Genomic DNA, 16,339 nt, shown 5'->3' with positions numbered 1-16,339 from the left:
AAGTGGACGTTCTTCTAAAAACATATCTGTTAAGAAGAGCTGACATTTTCTTCAATAAATATCTAAATTGTCTCTTGACACTTATTATTTCATCTCAATAAATCTCACTTTTAATATAACAAAATAAAAAACTGACTTCTACACGATTGCTAGGATCATTTAACGATAGATTAACATGGCTTACTAAAATTATGTACATAACTACTTAGACCTAGGGTTCGTTTCCAAATCTTATATATCAACTTCGGGTATTCCTCGGAGCTCATCTGGATCCAATTGTGTTCTCTCTTTAATGATATAGACAAGGCATGTCGATATTTTGATTTATGCTGAAGCGTTAAGTTTTTTATGCAGATCTTAATTTGTTAGTAAAAGTTGTCATAACTTATAATGTGCAACCCCTAGATATTGTTTAGAATGTTGTTCCAGACTTGTTCCAAATATCTAACTTTATGCTAAAACCAATCTTAATGGGATCTTGTCACCTGGCCCGGGCTAAATACTTAAAGAAAAGGGTTAAAAGAATTTGAATAAAAGACAGAAATCATTTATTATTTCATCAAACTTATAGATATATTTTGTAAGAAACTGAAATTGGTATAACACAACAGTTTGCATTAACATGCATTGATATGAGAAGACATCATGTTATACTCGCTTTTCCAGAAAAATTTCTGAAACTTTGTTTTCAAAAGAAGAGAGGTGAATCTACTCTACTAAATTTGCTGTGCTTCCTGGTAACGAGCATTTTTTTATTTCTGTTTTAATGGAATTGATGAGAGTTAGAGCAGGATCGTCCGGCTTTAATGCACCTTCTGCTAAAATTTGATCAACGTCCACTTGGGGTGGTCGGTGCTTTTTGAGGATCCCTGCACTAACTGGCCTTGTTAGGGGTGACGGAGTGTGACTATTCCAAGCCCCTTTCGGTTTGGTAATTTCTGAAGAGCGAGATGCTCTGCCATAAGAGGTTTTTGGTCTTGGTTTAATGAAGTCTTCTGGTTGGTTTAATGCATTTTGAGTTTTAGAGCTAAAATACAAAAGTATAAACCCATTGAAATTTAAATATAATCTGAAAAATCTTTTGGGATTTGTTTGAGTTATCCTGAAAAGGAGCGTTTTTACCTGGTTGCAGCAGATCTACTTTTACTTTCTGATAAAGTGTTCATAATCTTTAGATTTGCTAAACTTCCTCTTCGATTTCCAAACAGGGAAAACGTATCGTCCAATAAATCATGAAACCTCTTCCTCATAACAGCAGCATTTCTTCCCACGTTAGAATCTTCTTCTTTACTTTCTGTAACGACACTGTATTATAAAACAAATAATTGCCATATCTATTCATTGATTACCCTGCAAACCTTTACGATGAAGCTCCCAAACCAGAGGTCCAACAACTCCTGGATCCTCCATAGCACTCATGCTATTACTTTTAAAAAAGCCCTGCGGTTTTTCTACCCTCTCTTCATAATTATCATCCATCAAATCTAAATGAAGCACACTAACTGGTTGCAAAATTTTATTCAAAGAATCAGGAACATTACTTCTATTATAAAAAAAAAGACAGATTATTAACTCAAAAATAACGGTAATTTTTAATATAAAGTGTACCTAGGAAATGATTTTACTGAAGGCATAGATAAGTATGATTTAGCACTTAGAATAGCAGACTCTTGTCCACCTGTTCCTGCTAAAACAGTGTCAACTGAATCCCTGGTACTAAAATCAGTTGTATCACTACTATCGGTGGAATTGGACCTGACAACATGTTCATCAAACGGGGCTGTTCTATTATAGGCCCCTTTTGGTCTAGATACATTTATTTTGTTCATTTGCATTTTTAACTTTTTTTGAGCTACCACCAGAGGTGATATATCCAAACTACTGTCACTACTAAAAGTGAATTAATATCTTTAGTCTTATAGCATATGCATAATAAATAATTAATGTCAGTATATAATTTTTGGGTAGCTTCTCCTTTGATAAGAAGGGGGAAGAAGAATGAGTAGGCACAACTCCTTCCCGAAATGGTTGTGGAAGCACATTAACAATACCTACATAATAAACAAAACGACAGTTTTTTTGGAGTGGCTTTTCCTACTCCCTCTTGCCTTTCGTATCCCCTATCATGCCAGAGGATACTAATTATGTATTAAAAATAGCAGGAGTTTTCCCTGCACACTCTCTCCTCCTCCTACATCCCCTATCATACCAAAGGATACTAATTATGTATTAAAAATAGCAGAAGTTGTTAAATCCAACTCTATAATTTTTACCTACTAACTGTAGAAGTGGAACAACTGTTTGGTCTGCTGGTCATACTTCCTGTACTCTTAAAAGTTTTTGTTAATGTTGCTTCGTCTTTGTAGTTGACATAAGAAGAGGATAGCTTTCTTCCTTCGTTTGCAATTCCTCGTTTATCAGCTTCAGAAACTACGAAACTCTTATTATCACTTTCTCTTCCTACAGTTCCATGTTCGAACACTTGTCTTCTATTGGCACTCCCTAGACCCGTCTTTTTCTTTTTACTAAAGCTAAGGGTGAGTAAGGTAGCTAGTAAAAGAAGAAGGAATAAAATTGATAAAGCAGCGCCAATGAAGAGCCAAGTGTTCTTTGCAGTTTCCAAATATTCTGGCTGACTTGGTTTGAGGTAAGCTAGAATTAAGTTTTAGGTCATTCTGACGTAAAATAAACAGATAAAAAATTCAAATCATACGCTCAGCTTTTATGACCGGGGAAAGCCCGAGTTCATTGACGATTTCGTTATCTGATACAAGCTTCATGTCTTCTGCTGCAGTTGCAGCTATTACTGGTTTACCAGAAACCGATACGTGATAAATTACTTCGATTCTTTCAGTTCCATCATTTATCATTTTTGAAATGTTGTGTATATGTACATTAACAACTTCTTCGCTTTGTGTTGCCCTTTTATGACGGTCATCCTTTATGCCCAAATGCAGTTTCTGGTGGCTATTAATTATATAGTTTTTTTGAGTTACATGTTTTAAATTAGCAACTAAAGTATTGTCTTTAAGTCTTTAAAATTTTATTATATTCTTCCTTTAAATAAATATTTTATTAGTATTTATGATGAATTAAAAATAAAAATTCATTGTATTATTCGTTTAAGATAACAAATTAAGTATGAGCATTTACTATTGCACTGCATATGTTTTGTAATCAATTTAAATAAATCGCTACTTTCAATTCCGCCTAGGCGTTACCGAAAGCAAGCAATGTTTTCGAACAATTTTAAAAAGCGGTAGACTAACGTTTAGGCAGGTTGTAATGCAGTGTATAGTCACATTGCAAATTATGTGTTATAACTTTAAATTGTAGTCGTATTCTACGAATTTCTTGTGTTGGCTGCAAGAACAAGACAAGTTTGGTAGTAAGAACAAGACAAGACAGGAATTTCTCTTAGCAAGAGCTAGATTTATTGTTAAGAAGCAAGAATTTTTGCTTTTTGGGTACAAATTTACAGTTTCAAAATAAAAGACGGAAGAAATCTTGAAAAAGCTAATTACGTTGTCTGAACTGTAGGCGAAATTCGCGTAAAGTGTTGCGATTTGGCGTAGTCGCATCGCACGCAATGTTTTAAAAATCAAATTGTTTCTTTGTATCCGCAGTTGTCCTCGAATTCACATGATGGAAATGCTTATTTAAGCAACTACTGCACGCACCGTAAATCCCACTTTTACCTAGGACACGGTATTATACATTATGGTGATCGCATCAAACATAACGTATCGCGCCCGCATCGCATATCCCGCGTTTACCTAGGACACGGTGTGTGAGCGGAACCGAAAGTAGCGAATTATTCGTAATTTGTACATACGATTTCTTACCGATTAAATGCCGTTTTGTACAGTTTTTCCAAACTGTCCTTCAGATCTGTTAAAATAAGGTTTTTACCGTCACTTTCCAAAACTGTTATTAACCAAAATTGATGGTCGACATCGTTTTCATTCAATGTTATATTATATTCAATATCAGTTTGATCATCTGTTGCAGAATTATCACAAATTGGTATACATTTCGTACTTGAATCTGGTTGATTCTAAATTTGAAGCAAATATTACAATTTGTATATGCCATGCTTATTGGCTATTATTAATAAAAGTATTGGTACAATATTTAATATTTTATAGTATTAAGTTCATTTAATTTTTAATACAATACAATTTTTTTGTTAAATATATTTTCTTAGTCGATTCTTTTAACGTAACGCATGTAATTCAATGGCTAAAACAATTTCCTTCTTACTGAACAGGAAACTCTTAACAATAATTAACTTGCTGCATTTACAAATTACCTACATGCAAAGTGCTTACAGGTAGACGTGCTTAATTGCTTAATGAACTTCTTATAACCTTTGAAAATGGGTTACTAAAACACGAATTTTCTGACCTGATTAAAATCTATCGTGGTCGATTTTGTTGGTAAATTATTATTGTGGGGTTTTAAATTATCATTCCGTTGTTCAGTTTCTGTGCTATCATCACCGGACCCTGTCCAAAAAAAATCTTCCAAATGGTAGTTTTTCGGCAACCTATCGTGACGATCAACCGATAAAATCACCAGTTCTACAAACGATATCAAATTATTACCTTAATTAATTTAATTACAGTATAAGTGATATTTGATTTTTCTAATTATCATGTACTTTAAACAATGCTTAACTATAATGACTAAATAACGAAGAATATTTAAAGAATGTTATTATTTATAATGGGGACCAGTTTTAAACACTTTTAGTTCTTGAGAATACTTGACGAACTTAGCGGCATCAGTAATTACAAATTATAATGGCTCCTTTGTCTATTTTTCATTTACTTAGTAACAAGGAAGCCTCTGGTAACTGCCACCGATTTATGAGATGAGAAACGTGTTTTTTTTTGCGGAAATACATTTTAAATGCATGTCTTTGCATTTTCTAAAAAAATACAGTTATATATAATTGTATTTAGTATTTTCTACTCTGTTTTGATTTAAATAATAATCAATAGATTTTTTGCTATTGATTTTTTCCATTTTTAACCTTTCAAATTTATGTATTTTTTAGTTTCATAAATATACGATTATAAACACTTAATTGTTTTTCATGTAGAATTTGATCCATTTGGTCGTTTGTGAAAATATCAATTAGAAAAATGTGAAACCTAAAAACCACTATCAATTTCGGTTAGTTACTTTCACCCCTTGAAAAAAAATACGTATCTCATAATTTTTGAAGTAGATTTACATATTACAACCGTTACTAAATAGAAGGCTGTCACCTCAAAAAGTCTTCTTGTATGTTTAATTAATTAACAGGTATTTCAAAAAGAAAATTACATTTTGTACTATTCATGGTTTATCCGGTAATAGACATACGTAGATGAGTTGAGCGTAATAATTTGTCAATGCAATTAAACCTAAGTGCGGTAATGGAATTGTTGAATACTTAAATTAATTCAAAGCCGCAAGTGACAAAGCCTACAGCTTTTATTAATCTAGCAATTAAAATCATTGAGACGTAAAATAAGGTCGCAACATATTATGCATGTTACCTGCACACACGCGATAATTTACAATCTAACAATAGCAAAAGTATCATCCATATTAGTCATTTTAAAAAATTAAAATAATACTTATGAAGGCTTCTTTATTTTATTTCAAAAAACTCTTAATTTTTAATCTTTTTGAAATTGATTATAGTTATCTAGGTAGTTCAATAAAAAAGTTTCATTTATAATTTATAAACAAATAGGATGTTGTAGGTTTATAAAACTAGGAATTACCTGTTGTGTACTGATTAAAAGAATACATAATTATTACTACAGTTACGTATGTAATTGCACGAAAATTCTAGCTACGAATTTTAATTTGTATCTATCATAACTTCAATAAGTAATTGTTTTAAATTTATAGTAAACGCAATTGAAATTCTTTATTTACATATTTATATACGTTTTTATGTAAACACTAAAAGGGAATTTAAATTAAATTATTGTGTTTTTACAAAAATATGTGCTTATAAATGAAATAGAAAAAACAGAGTGTTTAAATTTAATTTAATTTAACAAATAATTCGACAAAGTTTAAAACAAATGAGCAAAACGTCGGAAAATTGTTAATAAATTGGATTTCTGCATATATAATTTAAATTATTAGGAAATCAAGGGATAAAGTAAATTGTTTTAGAATAATAAAAAATAATAATTGTACCCTACAATGTTTTCCTCTGTCCCCAAAAAAAACTTAAAGATGTTTAAAAGCCTATTCATTATTTAATTAAACTAAATTTTACGCACCCATTCCTTGCTTTAATTGAGAAAAATTATTAACATCTGCAACTTTATCACTGCTAGTAACACGACTGAAAAACAGGACAATCACAACACTAAAAACAATGAAGGGCACATCTTTTAATAATAACAGGACTTGCATCCCTCATATAAGGAAGAGAGCTTAAGTCTGCGTGATTATTAACTTAATAAAAATGATGGCATTATTTGTTTCGCTTTTTTTTCTGTTACTTTTTATTAATAAATATACTAAATGACCCTTCTATTTCTGACTTCGTAACAAAACTGCGATGCCAAGCGTATAATAGATACAAACCGATACGGTTGAGATCGCATGCTACACTTTTTTTAAACAATAGCGTGTTCTCGATTTATTTAACGAATTGATCAAACAATTCACTTCCAAAAGAGTCATAGCACGTGTATTTTTGTTCAGAGATAGGCAGTCTACGATAGTTTGTATATAGTGAAGCGTCCCCTCGGTTGTCAAGGAGAGAAAAAGGACCTGCATATTATCCTAACACTACTGTTTTCGAAATGTTGAAGGATTGACAATATTCACACAACAATGGCATCACAGTTCAATGACTTTTAATTATTATTGTCCTCAATCTTTCGTCAATTTTATCCTGGATTACCTATTTTTTAGATTTAGAGTATTCACATTCAAAGGTTGTGAAATAATATTTTTTTTTAAGTTACCTAATCTAATTGTACGGTAAGATTCTATATGCCTAGACGAAATGTCTGTTATGCATATTTGTAAAGAATACCTTAAGTATTTAAATACTTTTCTTCATGGACCACTTGAATACAAGTGTAAATAATTCGTTTTGTACAGGTATTTAAATACAAATATCTACAGACTAAAAATATTCATAAAGTATTTGAAATACTTGAAATGTGTTATATTTAAGTATAAAAACGCAAATATATTGTTTTTTAAATTATTGGCACATAAATAATATATTTAAAAACAAATAAGTTTATGTAAATATCAATTCAATAATTTTAAAAAATATCCTAAAGCNGCATTATTATAATTATTGTAACAACAATTTATACTTAATCATATATTCTATTGAGTTGAATTGTTTATAAATTGTTTACGAATAAAATAAATTATCACAAATTTGAAGAAGTATTTGTAAAATAAAGTAAAATAGAGAAAAATTTACGTTTAAATACAAGTAATAAACACAAATAAATTGAAAAGCATTTCAAATATAATTTCAAATACACAAATAATAAGTATTCTGTTTTGTTTATCTCTAAAATCCGACCTTTGTGGGATAATCGTAAAAATAAGTAAAATTTTATGTACCAATCACAACTCGTTACTTCTTTTTTAATGAATACACATAATTTCAATAAACATGACGGAATAATAGTTGCTGAAAAAGTTTAGGCTAAAATTACCTTATTAAAGTAGTGAAAATCGAACAATCAAAAAAATAGAATTGTTTATGTCCCAGTTAAACTCCAAAGTGCTCCAAAGTAATTAACGAACATGCTATTACGTACTTCTAATATGGTAACTCGGTTGTCTGTATCACTAGTCATTACTAACGAAAATTACCCGTGAAAATATGCGGTTGTAATTAAATGATGCAAGGAATAGTGAATTGCGCACCAGGATTCGTAACTTTTAAAAATTCATTTGTACTTTTCTTATTACAACAGATATCTACATAAACCAATGACGACTCATAATCAATCGATGCGGATGTTCTGCAAAATGTTTAATTACCTATTTTTTTGAAAGTTAATTTAATTTTACAAACCAAATTTGTCACCTGAATGTAAACAAACAAAACAAAATAATGCAAGCAACTCCAACGTCTAAAAGAAATAAAATGCTAGCAAATAGGGTGTAGAAAGAAGGGGTTCCCGAATTAACGCCAGAACTGCCCAGTTAAGTAGTGTCCAAAGTATATCGCTAGAGAATTCACTTATTTTGCTACTCTCATCAATACTTAGCGCAAAATAGCAGACAAAAATCGATTTCGCACAAATACATCAGCCCCTAACATAAACCAATAAGGCTTTAAACTTTTTGTGAAACTATTTCCAATTATTTATAGTAAATAATTAAACATTTTAAAAAAATAGATTAGATCACTCCTGAAAACTTCCCCATCATGCCCATGAGGTTCCACCGAAATGGGACAGGCAGACAAACAGACACACTCACCCACTTTAATCAATATTAATTCTGATAAATAAACGTCTAGTTCGTAATGGCTATTGTATTTTTTTATCTTACAATGTATAATGTTTCCACAATTTAGTTGTTGTTCATTTTTGTTAAATGATTGGCGCTTATTCACGTCCAAAGTCCTGCGTCTTCACGACAATTACAATTCATCACTGTTTTGTCCATTAGCGTTGCAAAATATGTGCGTGATTAATTCTTGAACATTGTTAATTTATTTGTTGTCAAAATATCGTTCCATTTTTGTTGCATCATGCCGCAAAATGCTTCTTTGAGTAGCTATCATCGCAAACTCAAATTTCGTTAATCTTTTAAATTCAATTAATGAAATAGAATTCAATTATGTTCTTTTTGTTCGTACGTATGCGAGGCACACGTGGGATAAACACAATAGAACTCGTTTCTTCCATAAGTTTTGGTTTTGATCGAAAAAGTTAATGTTATTTACTATTTTGCCTTGTGGCTGCCACCGTTCTCCCACTAATGTTGATGTGTCTTCTACATATACAAACGTTTTCTTATTGTACAGGTACATAGATAACCTTGGGGTATTAAAACGCTATACGATCAGGTATCAATACTAATTAGTATTTGGTACCGACCTGTTGAGGTATAACGTGCGTAGATAAAATAAAGAACCTGTTTCTGCGCGAAATATACAGTATTTAATTTACATACTATAACGGAGGTCGAAACAGTTCTTTCTCAATGTCATATAAAATCAAAAAAATATTATTTCCGTTTTTATTTTATATTACGTGCCATCCCTGTTGTGCTGGTGTGCAATATATAACTAGTGTTACACCGCAACCGTACGGAGTACAAGTTAAGTTACATCAGTATTCAAATTACCCCACTTTCACCCCATATTCGAGTAGCCATGGGGGTATTAACACGGACTTTTATATTCCTCTAAGTGATAGTGATCATCAAAGTGATGTGAGTAGAAGGGTGTCTTCAAAAAAGAATGACGAGGAACAAGGGAATGATGGAAAACAGCAAAACGAAGAAAGTAAAGAAGAATCTAATCATATTCACGATCAGTATCCAAATTCTACTGAGGTATTTTTACATATGTATATTTTATAGGTACCTAGATTTTTATTGATTTATTGATCTTTTCAGTGCAAGTGCAATTATTACTAAAGATTGCATTAAATGATTAAATTAATGGGAAAAAAATACTTCGAACTAAACAAAATACTTTTTATATAATGTTTACAATTTACTGTTAGATACTTATACTGTGGAAATTCACAAATTCACGAAAAGTACCTATGTATGTTTAATATAGGTATCCTATTACATACGCCTGGGTTTCCCATAAAATTTTCATCATATTCTTTTTTCACTTTGAATAATGAATGAGAACGTTTTATAAAAACTTTAAAACTGGCTACATTAGATATTTTTAAACCCTTTATAAGTAATTCAAAAATACTACTACGGAAAAAAGTCCCAAGTACCCACACAAAATCTATATTTAACTTTTCTTCTAAAACAAGAATTTTAACTATTTTTTACCGACTATTTGCTTTATTTTGTTTGTTTTTTTCACGATATAGGTACTTGACTAATTCTTTACCATCTTTAGTAAAGTTACCTTACAGCTTCTGTTTAACCGTATTATTATGCTGTACACATACGTGTTTTATCACTATCGCATTCTATTCATGAAATTCTACATCACTTTCTTTTNTTACCTTACAGCTTCTGTTTAACCGTATTATTATGCTGTACACATACGTGTTTTATCACTATCGCATTCTATTCATGAAATTCTACATCACTTTCTTTTTACTTAATCATATATTCTATTGAGTTGAATTGTTTATAAATTGTTTACGAATAAAATAAATTATCACAAATTTGAAGAAGTATTTGTAAAATAAAGTAAAATAGAGAAAAATTTACGTTTAAATACAAGTAATAAACACAAATAAATTGAAAAGCATTTCAAATATAATTTCAAATACACAAATAATAAGTATTCTGTTTTGTTTATCTCTAAAATCCGACCTTTGTGGGATAATCGTAAAAATAAGTAAAATTTTATGTACCAATCACAACTCGTTACTTCTTTTTTAATGAATACACATAATTTCAATAAACATGACGGAATAATAGTTGCTGAAAAAGTTTAGGCTAAAATTACCTTATTAAAGTAGTGAAAATCGAACAATCAAAAAAATAGAATTGTTTATGTCCCAGTTAAACTCCAAAGTGCTCCAAAGTAATTAACGAACATGCTATTACGTACTTCTAATATGGTAACTCGGTTGTCTGTATCACTAGTCATTACTAACGAAAATTACCCGTGAAAATATGCGGTTGTAATTAAATGATGCAAGGAATAGTGAATTGCGCACCAGGATTCGTAACTTTTAAAAATTCATTTGTACTTTTCTTATTACAACAGATATCTACATAAACCAATGACGACTCATAATCAATCGATGCGGATGTTCTGCAAAATGTTTAATTACCTATTTTTTTGAAAGTTAATTTAATTTTACAAACCAAATTTGTCACCTGAATGTAAACAAACAAAACAAAATAATGCAAGCAACTCCAACGTCTAAAAGAAATAAAATGCTAGCAAATAGGGTGTAGAAAGAAGGGGTTCCCGAATTAACGCCAGAACTGCCCAGTTAAGTAGTGTCCAAAGTATATCGCTAGAGAATTCACTTATTTTGCTACTCTCATCAATACTTAGCGCAAAATAGCAGACAAAAATCGATTTCGCACAAATACATCAGCCCCTAACATAAACCAATAAGGCTTTAAACTTTTTGTGAAACTATTTCCAATTATTTATAGTAAATAATTAAACATTTTAAAAAAATAGATTAGATCACTCCTGAAAACTTCCCCATCATGCCCATGAGGTTCCACCGAAATGGGACAGGCAGACAAACAGACACACTCACCCACTTTAATCAATATTAATTCTGATAAATAAACGTCTAGTTCGTAATGGCTATTGTATTTTTTTATCTTACAATGTATAATGTTTCCACAATTTAGTTGTTGTTCATTTTTGTTAAATGATTGGCGCTTATTCACGTCCAAAGTCCTGCGTCTTCACGACAATTACAATTCATCACTGTTTTGTCCATTAGCGTTGCAAAATATGTGCGTGATTAATTCTTGAACATTGTTAATTTATTTGTTGTCAAAATATCGTTCCATTTTTGTTGCATCATGCCGCAAAATGCTTCTTTGAGTAGCTATCATCGCAAACTCAAATTTCGTTAATCTTTTAAATTCAATTAATGAAATAGAATTCAATTATGTTCTTTTTGTTCGTACGTATGCGAGGCACACGTGGGATAAACACAATAGAACTCGTTTCTTCCATAAGTTTTGGTTTTGATCGAAAAAGTTAATGTTATTTACTATTTTGCCTTGTGGCTGCCACCGTTCTCCCACTAATGTTGATGTGTCTTCTACATATACAAACGTTTTCTTATTGTACAGGTACATAGATAACCTTGGGGTATTAAAACGCTATACGATCAGGTATCAATACTAATTAGTATTTGGTACCGACCTGTTGAGGTATAACGTGCGTAGATAAAATAAAGAACCTGTTTCTGCGCGAAATATACAGTATTTAATTTACATACTATAACGGAGGTCGAAACAGTTCTTTCTCAATGTCATATAAAATCAAAAAAATATTATTTCCGTTTTTATTTTATATTACGTGCCATCCCTGTTGTGCTGGTGTGCAATATATAACTAGTGTTACACCGCAACCGTACGGAGTACAAGTTAAGTTACATCAGTATTCAAATTACCCCACTTTCACCCCATATTCGAGTAGCCATGGGGGTATTAACACGGACTTTTATATTCCTCTAAGTGATAGTGATCATCAAAGTGATGTGAGTAGAAGGGTGTCTTCAAAAAAGAATGACGAGGAACAAGGGAATGATGGAAAACAGCAAAACGAAGAAAGTAAAGAAGAATCTAATCATATTCACGATCAGTATCCAAATTCTACTGAGGTATTTTTACATATGTATATTTTATAGGTACCTAGATTTTTATTGATTTATTGATCTTTTCAGTGCAAGTGCAATTATTACTAAAGATTGCATTAAATGATTAAATTAATGGGAAAAAAATACTTCGAACTAAACAAAATACTTTTTATATAATGTTTACAATTTACTGTTAGATACTTATACTGTGGAAATTCACAAATTCACGAAAAGTACCTATGTATGTTTAATATAGGTATCCTATTACATACGCCTGGGTTTCCCATAAAATTTTCATCATATTCTTTTTTCACTTTGAATAATGAATGAGAACGTTTTATAAAAACTTTAAAACTGGCTACATTAGATATTTTTAAACCCTTTATAAGTAATTCAAAAATACTACTACGGAAAAAAGTCCCAAGTACCCACACAAAATCTATATTTAACTTTTCTTCTAAAACAAGAATTTTAACTATTTTTTACCGACTATTTGCTTTATTTTGTTTGTTTTTTTCACGATATAGGTACTTGACTAATTCTTTACCATCTTTAGTAAAGTTACCTTACAGCTTCTGTTTAACCGTATTATTATGCTGTACACATACGTGTTTTATCACTATCGCATTCTATTCATGAAATTCTACATCACTTTCTTTTCACTGACTCATTTCAAAATGATGATTTCATAAAGCGATTTGACAAATTATTTTTTCCAAATTACAAAAATAATTTTCGTCTACAAAAATTGCTGTTGTTATATATTAATAATAACAATTAAAAAAGAGGTGACAATTAATCAATTTAGTCTGATACCATAAATTAGCTAATAAATTGATATCTTTAGTCATATTAGATTTCTTTTGTCTTATAGGTATACACCCGTTATATTTATTAAATGCTCTATATATAAAGAAGTAAAAAGTCAATTAGTTTTGAAAACTGGAACGGTGTGTTTACCGTAAAATAACTAGGACAACTTTTTCTACCGCTTTTAGGGTAAAAGGTGTTTATCAGTTCAAATAGCTCAAATTTTTTATCGGTAAATTACTTAGTTGGAAATAATAATGCATATCTTATGTTTAATAGAAATCATGGGGCAATGTTTTCTTTATTTCTTCACACAAGTGGTTCTCAAATACTTAGATAATATTGTAATATGTGTATAACAAAATCAATAAAATAAAGTTTCGTAGTGTTTATAATAATCACCATTATTATAAATCAAATAAATACCTTTAAAAACATTATACATATCTCAGAAGTAAATTAAAAAAATATTAGTTGATACTAGAATAATTCTAATTCGTAATAAGTAATGTAGCTTTTAATAAAAACATGCGTACCTCTCTTTGAAGTCAACTTTCACATTTCGTAGTAATAAACTATTAACACATATTTTATAAGTTCTTTGGTCTTTCCTTTTTAATTCCGTCGTCAATAATTGTTTGTTCCAAATTTCTTTCACAATTTCTCTCATCGTAAGCTTAAAGAAATAAAAAATCTCGTAATAAATAATAAAATAGTAAAAGAGACCATGAACTTGTTTTAATAGTTACCCTAAGACATTCTTACAGTAGCCTTGTAACGGCACACTCAGACCAAGTAGTGGGGCTATTCTAATCCAGGGTATTTACCAAAATATATATTCAATAAAGAAAACGTTTTTTTTACTGGGCGTGAATATGTAACATTTTATCCCTTCACCTGTCAGGTTATTATAAGTAGGTATAATGTTTTAAAAATAGACTTTCATTTCTAATCGCAATTTATAATTAATAATAATAGTAAATCAATTAACGAATAAAACACGAATATTACATATCAAGTACAGCTAAATTTTTTTTTTTTTAATGTACATAATTAAAAAATCTTTTCTTTTTTACCTACTAATACCTATCGGTTTAATATGTACCTACATACTTTTAAGAGAAAGAAAATCACTTTAAGTATATGTATTGTGCAATGGAATGCATTGTATTACGGTATTTAGATATAATGTGACTGCATTATTTTATTATATAAAGTTTTACTTGAAGGTAACATTACTGTGTGTATAACCGGCACGTACATTTTTAGGTAGAAGTATGTTCAGGAGTCTTATAAAACGAATAATTAATTATTAACCTAATGTACATTAAAATATTTTTTTAAATTTTACTTGAAAATAAGAGCTTATCGTCAAAATAAATGCCTAAATCTTTCAAAATATAAACTCGACCCAGATGACATTAAATATTTTTATTCGATTAATTATTACCCAATATGCCACAGCAAAGCGTAAAAGAATATGTAGTGAATGTAAATTGTACATTCTTTATTTTTTCAAATTGTTTTCTAAAAGTTCGAATACGTATAAAAAATGCAAATCACGAATACCTTGTCTGTTAAAAAACGCTTTAGACACCCTTTGTTTTTATAGGTAGACACCTATACGATAAATAAATTAATTACTTACACTATTTTCATTTAATTATTTTTTGAATTTCCGGCAATTTTTCGACTACTCAAGTTTTTACTTGTTTTCAGATCCCACTGGAAATGATTCAAAAATTAAATGAGTATTCTAACATTGAAGACGTTCTTGAAAATTTGGTCGAAAACTACGAAAAAGAACCACCAAGTATTGCAAGTAAGTTGAAAAATAAATCATGTACGACCTTTACTAAATTATACAGGTACTAATCACATAAGACAAAATTGTAGTGCTTATTGTAGTAATACAATTCTTATGGGTTCACCGGATTACTACTTTTAATTGAGTTTATTGATTATAATTATAAATTTATCTCTGAAACTATACACAACCGAACGCTGATAGCACGCCTAGGGTAGTTCCAAAAATATCGGGGAATTACCGCAATGTATAAACATCGATTTTTGATGATGATAGCGTTCGTTTGTTCACGATATACGGTGACCTACCATAATTAGTATGCTGTTCACATTATGCAATGTTTACACTATCGAGTGTCTGGAATTGTTTTATTTTTCCTGTAATATTTACAAAACGCTTATTTGCGTCAATTATTTTAGATTTATCAGACTGGAAATAAAATAGATAAATATTATATTTTTTACCGACTATTTGCTTTATTTTGTTTGTTTTTTTCACGATATAGGTACTTGACTAATTCTTTACCATCTTTAGTAAAGTTACCTTACAGCTTCTGTTTAACCGTATTATTATGCTGTACACATACGTGTTTTATCACTATCGCATTCTATTCATGAAATTCTACATCACTTTCTTTTCACTGACTCATTTCAAAATGATGATTTCATAAAGCGATTTGACAAATTATTTTTTCCAAATTACAAAAATAATTTTCGTCTACAAAAATTGCTGTTGTTATAAATTAATAATAACAATTAAAAAAGAGGTGACAATTAATCAATTTAGTCTGATACCATAAATTAGCTAATAAATTGATATCTTTAGTCATATTAGATTTCTTTTGTCTTATAGGTATACACCCGTTATATTTATTAAATGCTCTATATATAAAGAAGTAAAAAGTCAATTAGTTTTGAAAACTGGAACGGTGTGTTTACCGTAAAATAACTAGGACAACTTTTTCTACCGCTTTTAGGGTAAAAGGTGTTTATCAGTTCAAATAGCTCAAATTTTTTATCGGTAAATTACTTAGTTGGAAATAATAATGCATATCTTATGTTTAATAGAAATCATGGGGCAATGTTTTCTTTATTTCTTCACACAAGTGGTTCTCAAATACTTAGATAATATTGTAATATGTGTATAACAAAATCAATAAAATAAAGTTTCGTAGTGTTTATAATAATCACCATTATTATAAATCAAATAAATACCTTTGTGGTCGGTGCTT

At 30.0% G+C, this 16,339-nt stretch overlaps 2 protein-coding genes across 3 annotated transcripts in view; one reads left to right on the top strand and one right to left on the bottom strand.

Moving 5' to 3' along the window:
* Nucleotides 1-525: 525 nt before the first annotated feature.
* On the bottom strand, nt 526-7,111 carry LOC108740646. The gene is made up of 9 exons (XM_018475034.2): nt 6,294-7,111; nt 4,408-4,583; nt 3,846-4,057; nt 2,714-2,967; nt 2,274-2,652; nt 1,609-1,890; nt 1,350-1,543; nt 1,123-1,294; nt 526-1,027 (listed from the first exon to the last, which is right to left on the bottom strand). Exons 1-9 carry the CDS (start codon nt 6,427-6,429, stop codon nt 709-711), a joined length of 2,124 nt encoding a protein of 707 aa, XP_018330536.1. The 5' UTR covers nt 6,430-7,111; the 3' UTR covers nt 526-708.
* Nucleotides 7,112-7,707: 596 nt separating this feature from the next.
* Nucleotides 7,708-16,339, top strand: part of LOC108740647 — an 11,604-nt gene continuing 2,972 nt past the window's right edge. The window contains exons 1-2 of one of the 2 annotated variants that reach the window (XM_018475035.1): nt 7,708-9,564; nt 15,021-15,123. In XM_018475035.1, the coding sequence (XP_018330537.1) occupies nt 9,211-9,564; nt 15,021-15,123 (457 nt within the window). In that variant the 5' untranslated portion in view covers nt 7,708-9,210. Of the gene's footprint in view, nt 9,565-10,658; nt 12,516-15,020; nt 15,124-16,339 lie in introns of those variants that run through there. The other variant, XM_018475036.1, reaches the window with a different exon arrangement.

This window comes from Agrilus planipennis, unplaced genomic scaffold (genome assembly GCF_000699045.2).
Source record: "Agrilus planipennis isolate EAB-ADULT unplaced genomic scaffold, Apla_2.0 scaffold243, whole genome shotgun sequence".
Lineage (NCBI taxonomy): Eukaryota > Metazoa > Arthropoda > Insecta > Coleoptera > Buprestidae > Agrilus > Agrilus planipennis.
Note: the sequence above shows the minus strand (reverse complement) of the source record. Positions and strands in the feature narration are given on the sequence as shown.

Coding starts and splice junctions, on each gene's coding strand:
- LOC108740646 (XM_018475034.2), bottom strand. CDS start 6,429: ATGCAAGTCCTGTTATTATTAAAAGATGTGCCCTTCATTGTTTTTAGT. Junction 4,584..6,293: donor TCAATTAAAGCAAGGAATGG/GTGCGTAAAATT, acceptor TATCGTTTGTAG/AACTGGTGATTTTATCGGTT. Junction 1,891..2,273: donor TCCACTTCTACAGTTAGTAG/GTAAAAATTATA, acceptor ATTCACTTTTAG/TAGTGACAGTAGTTTGGATA.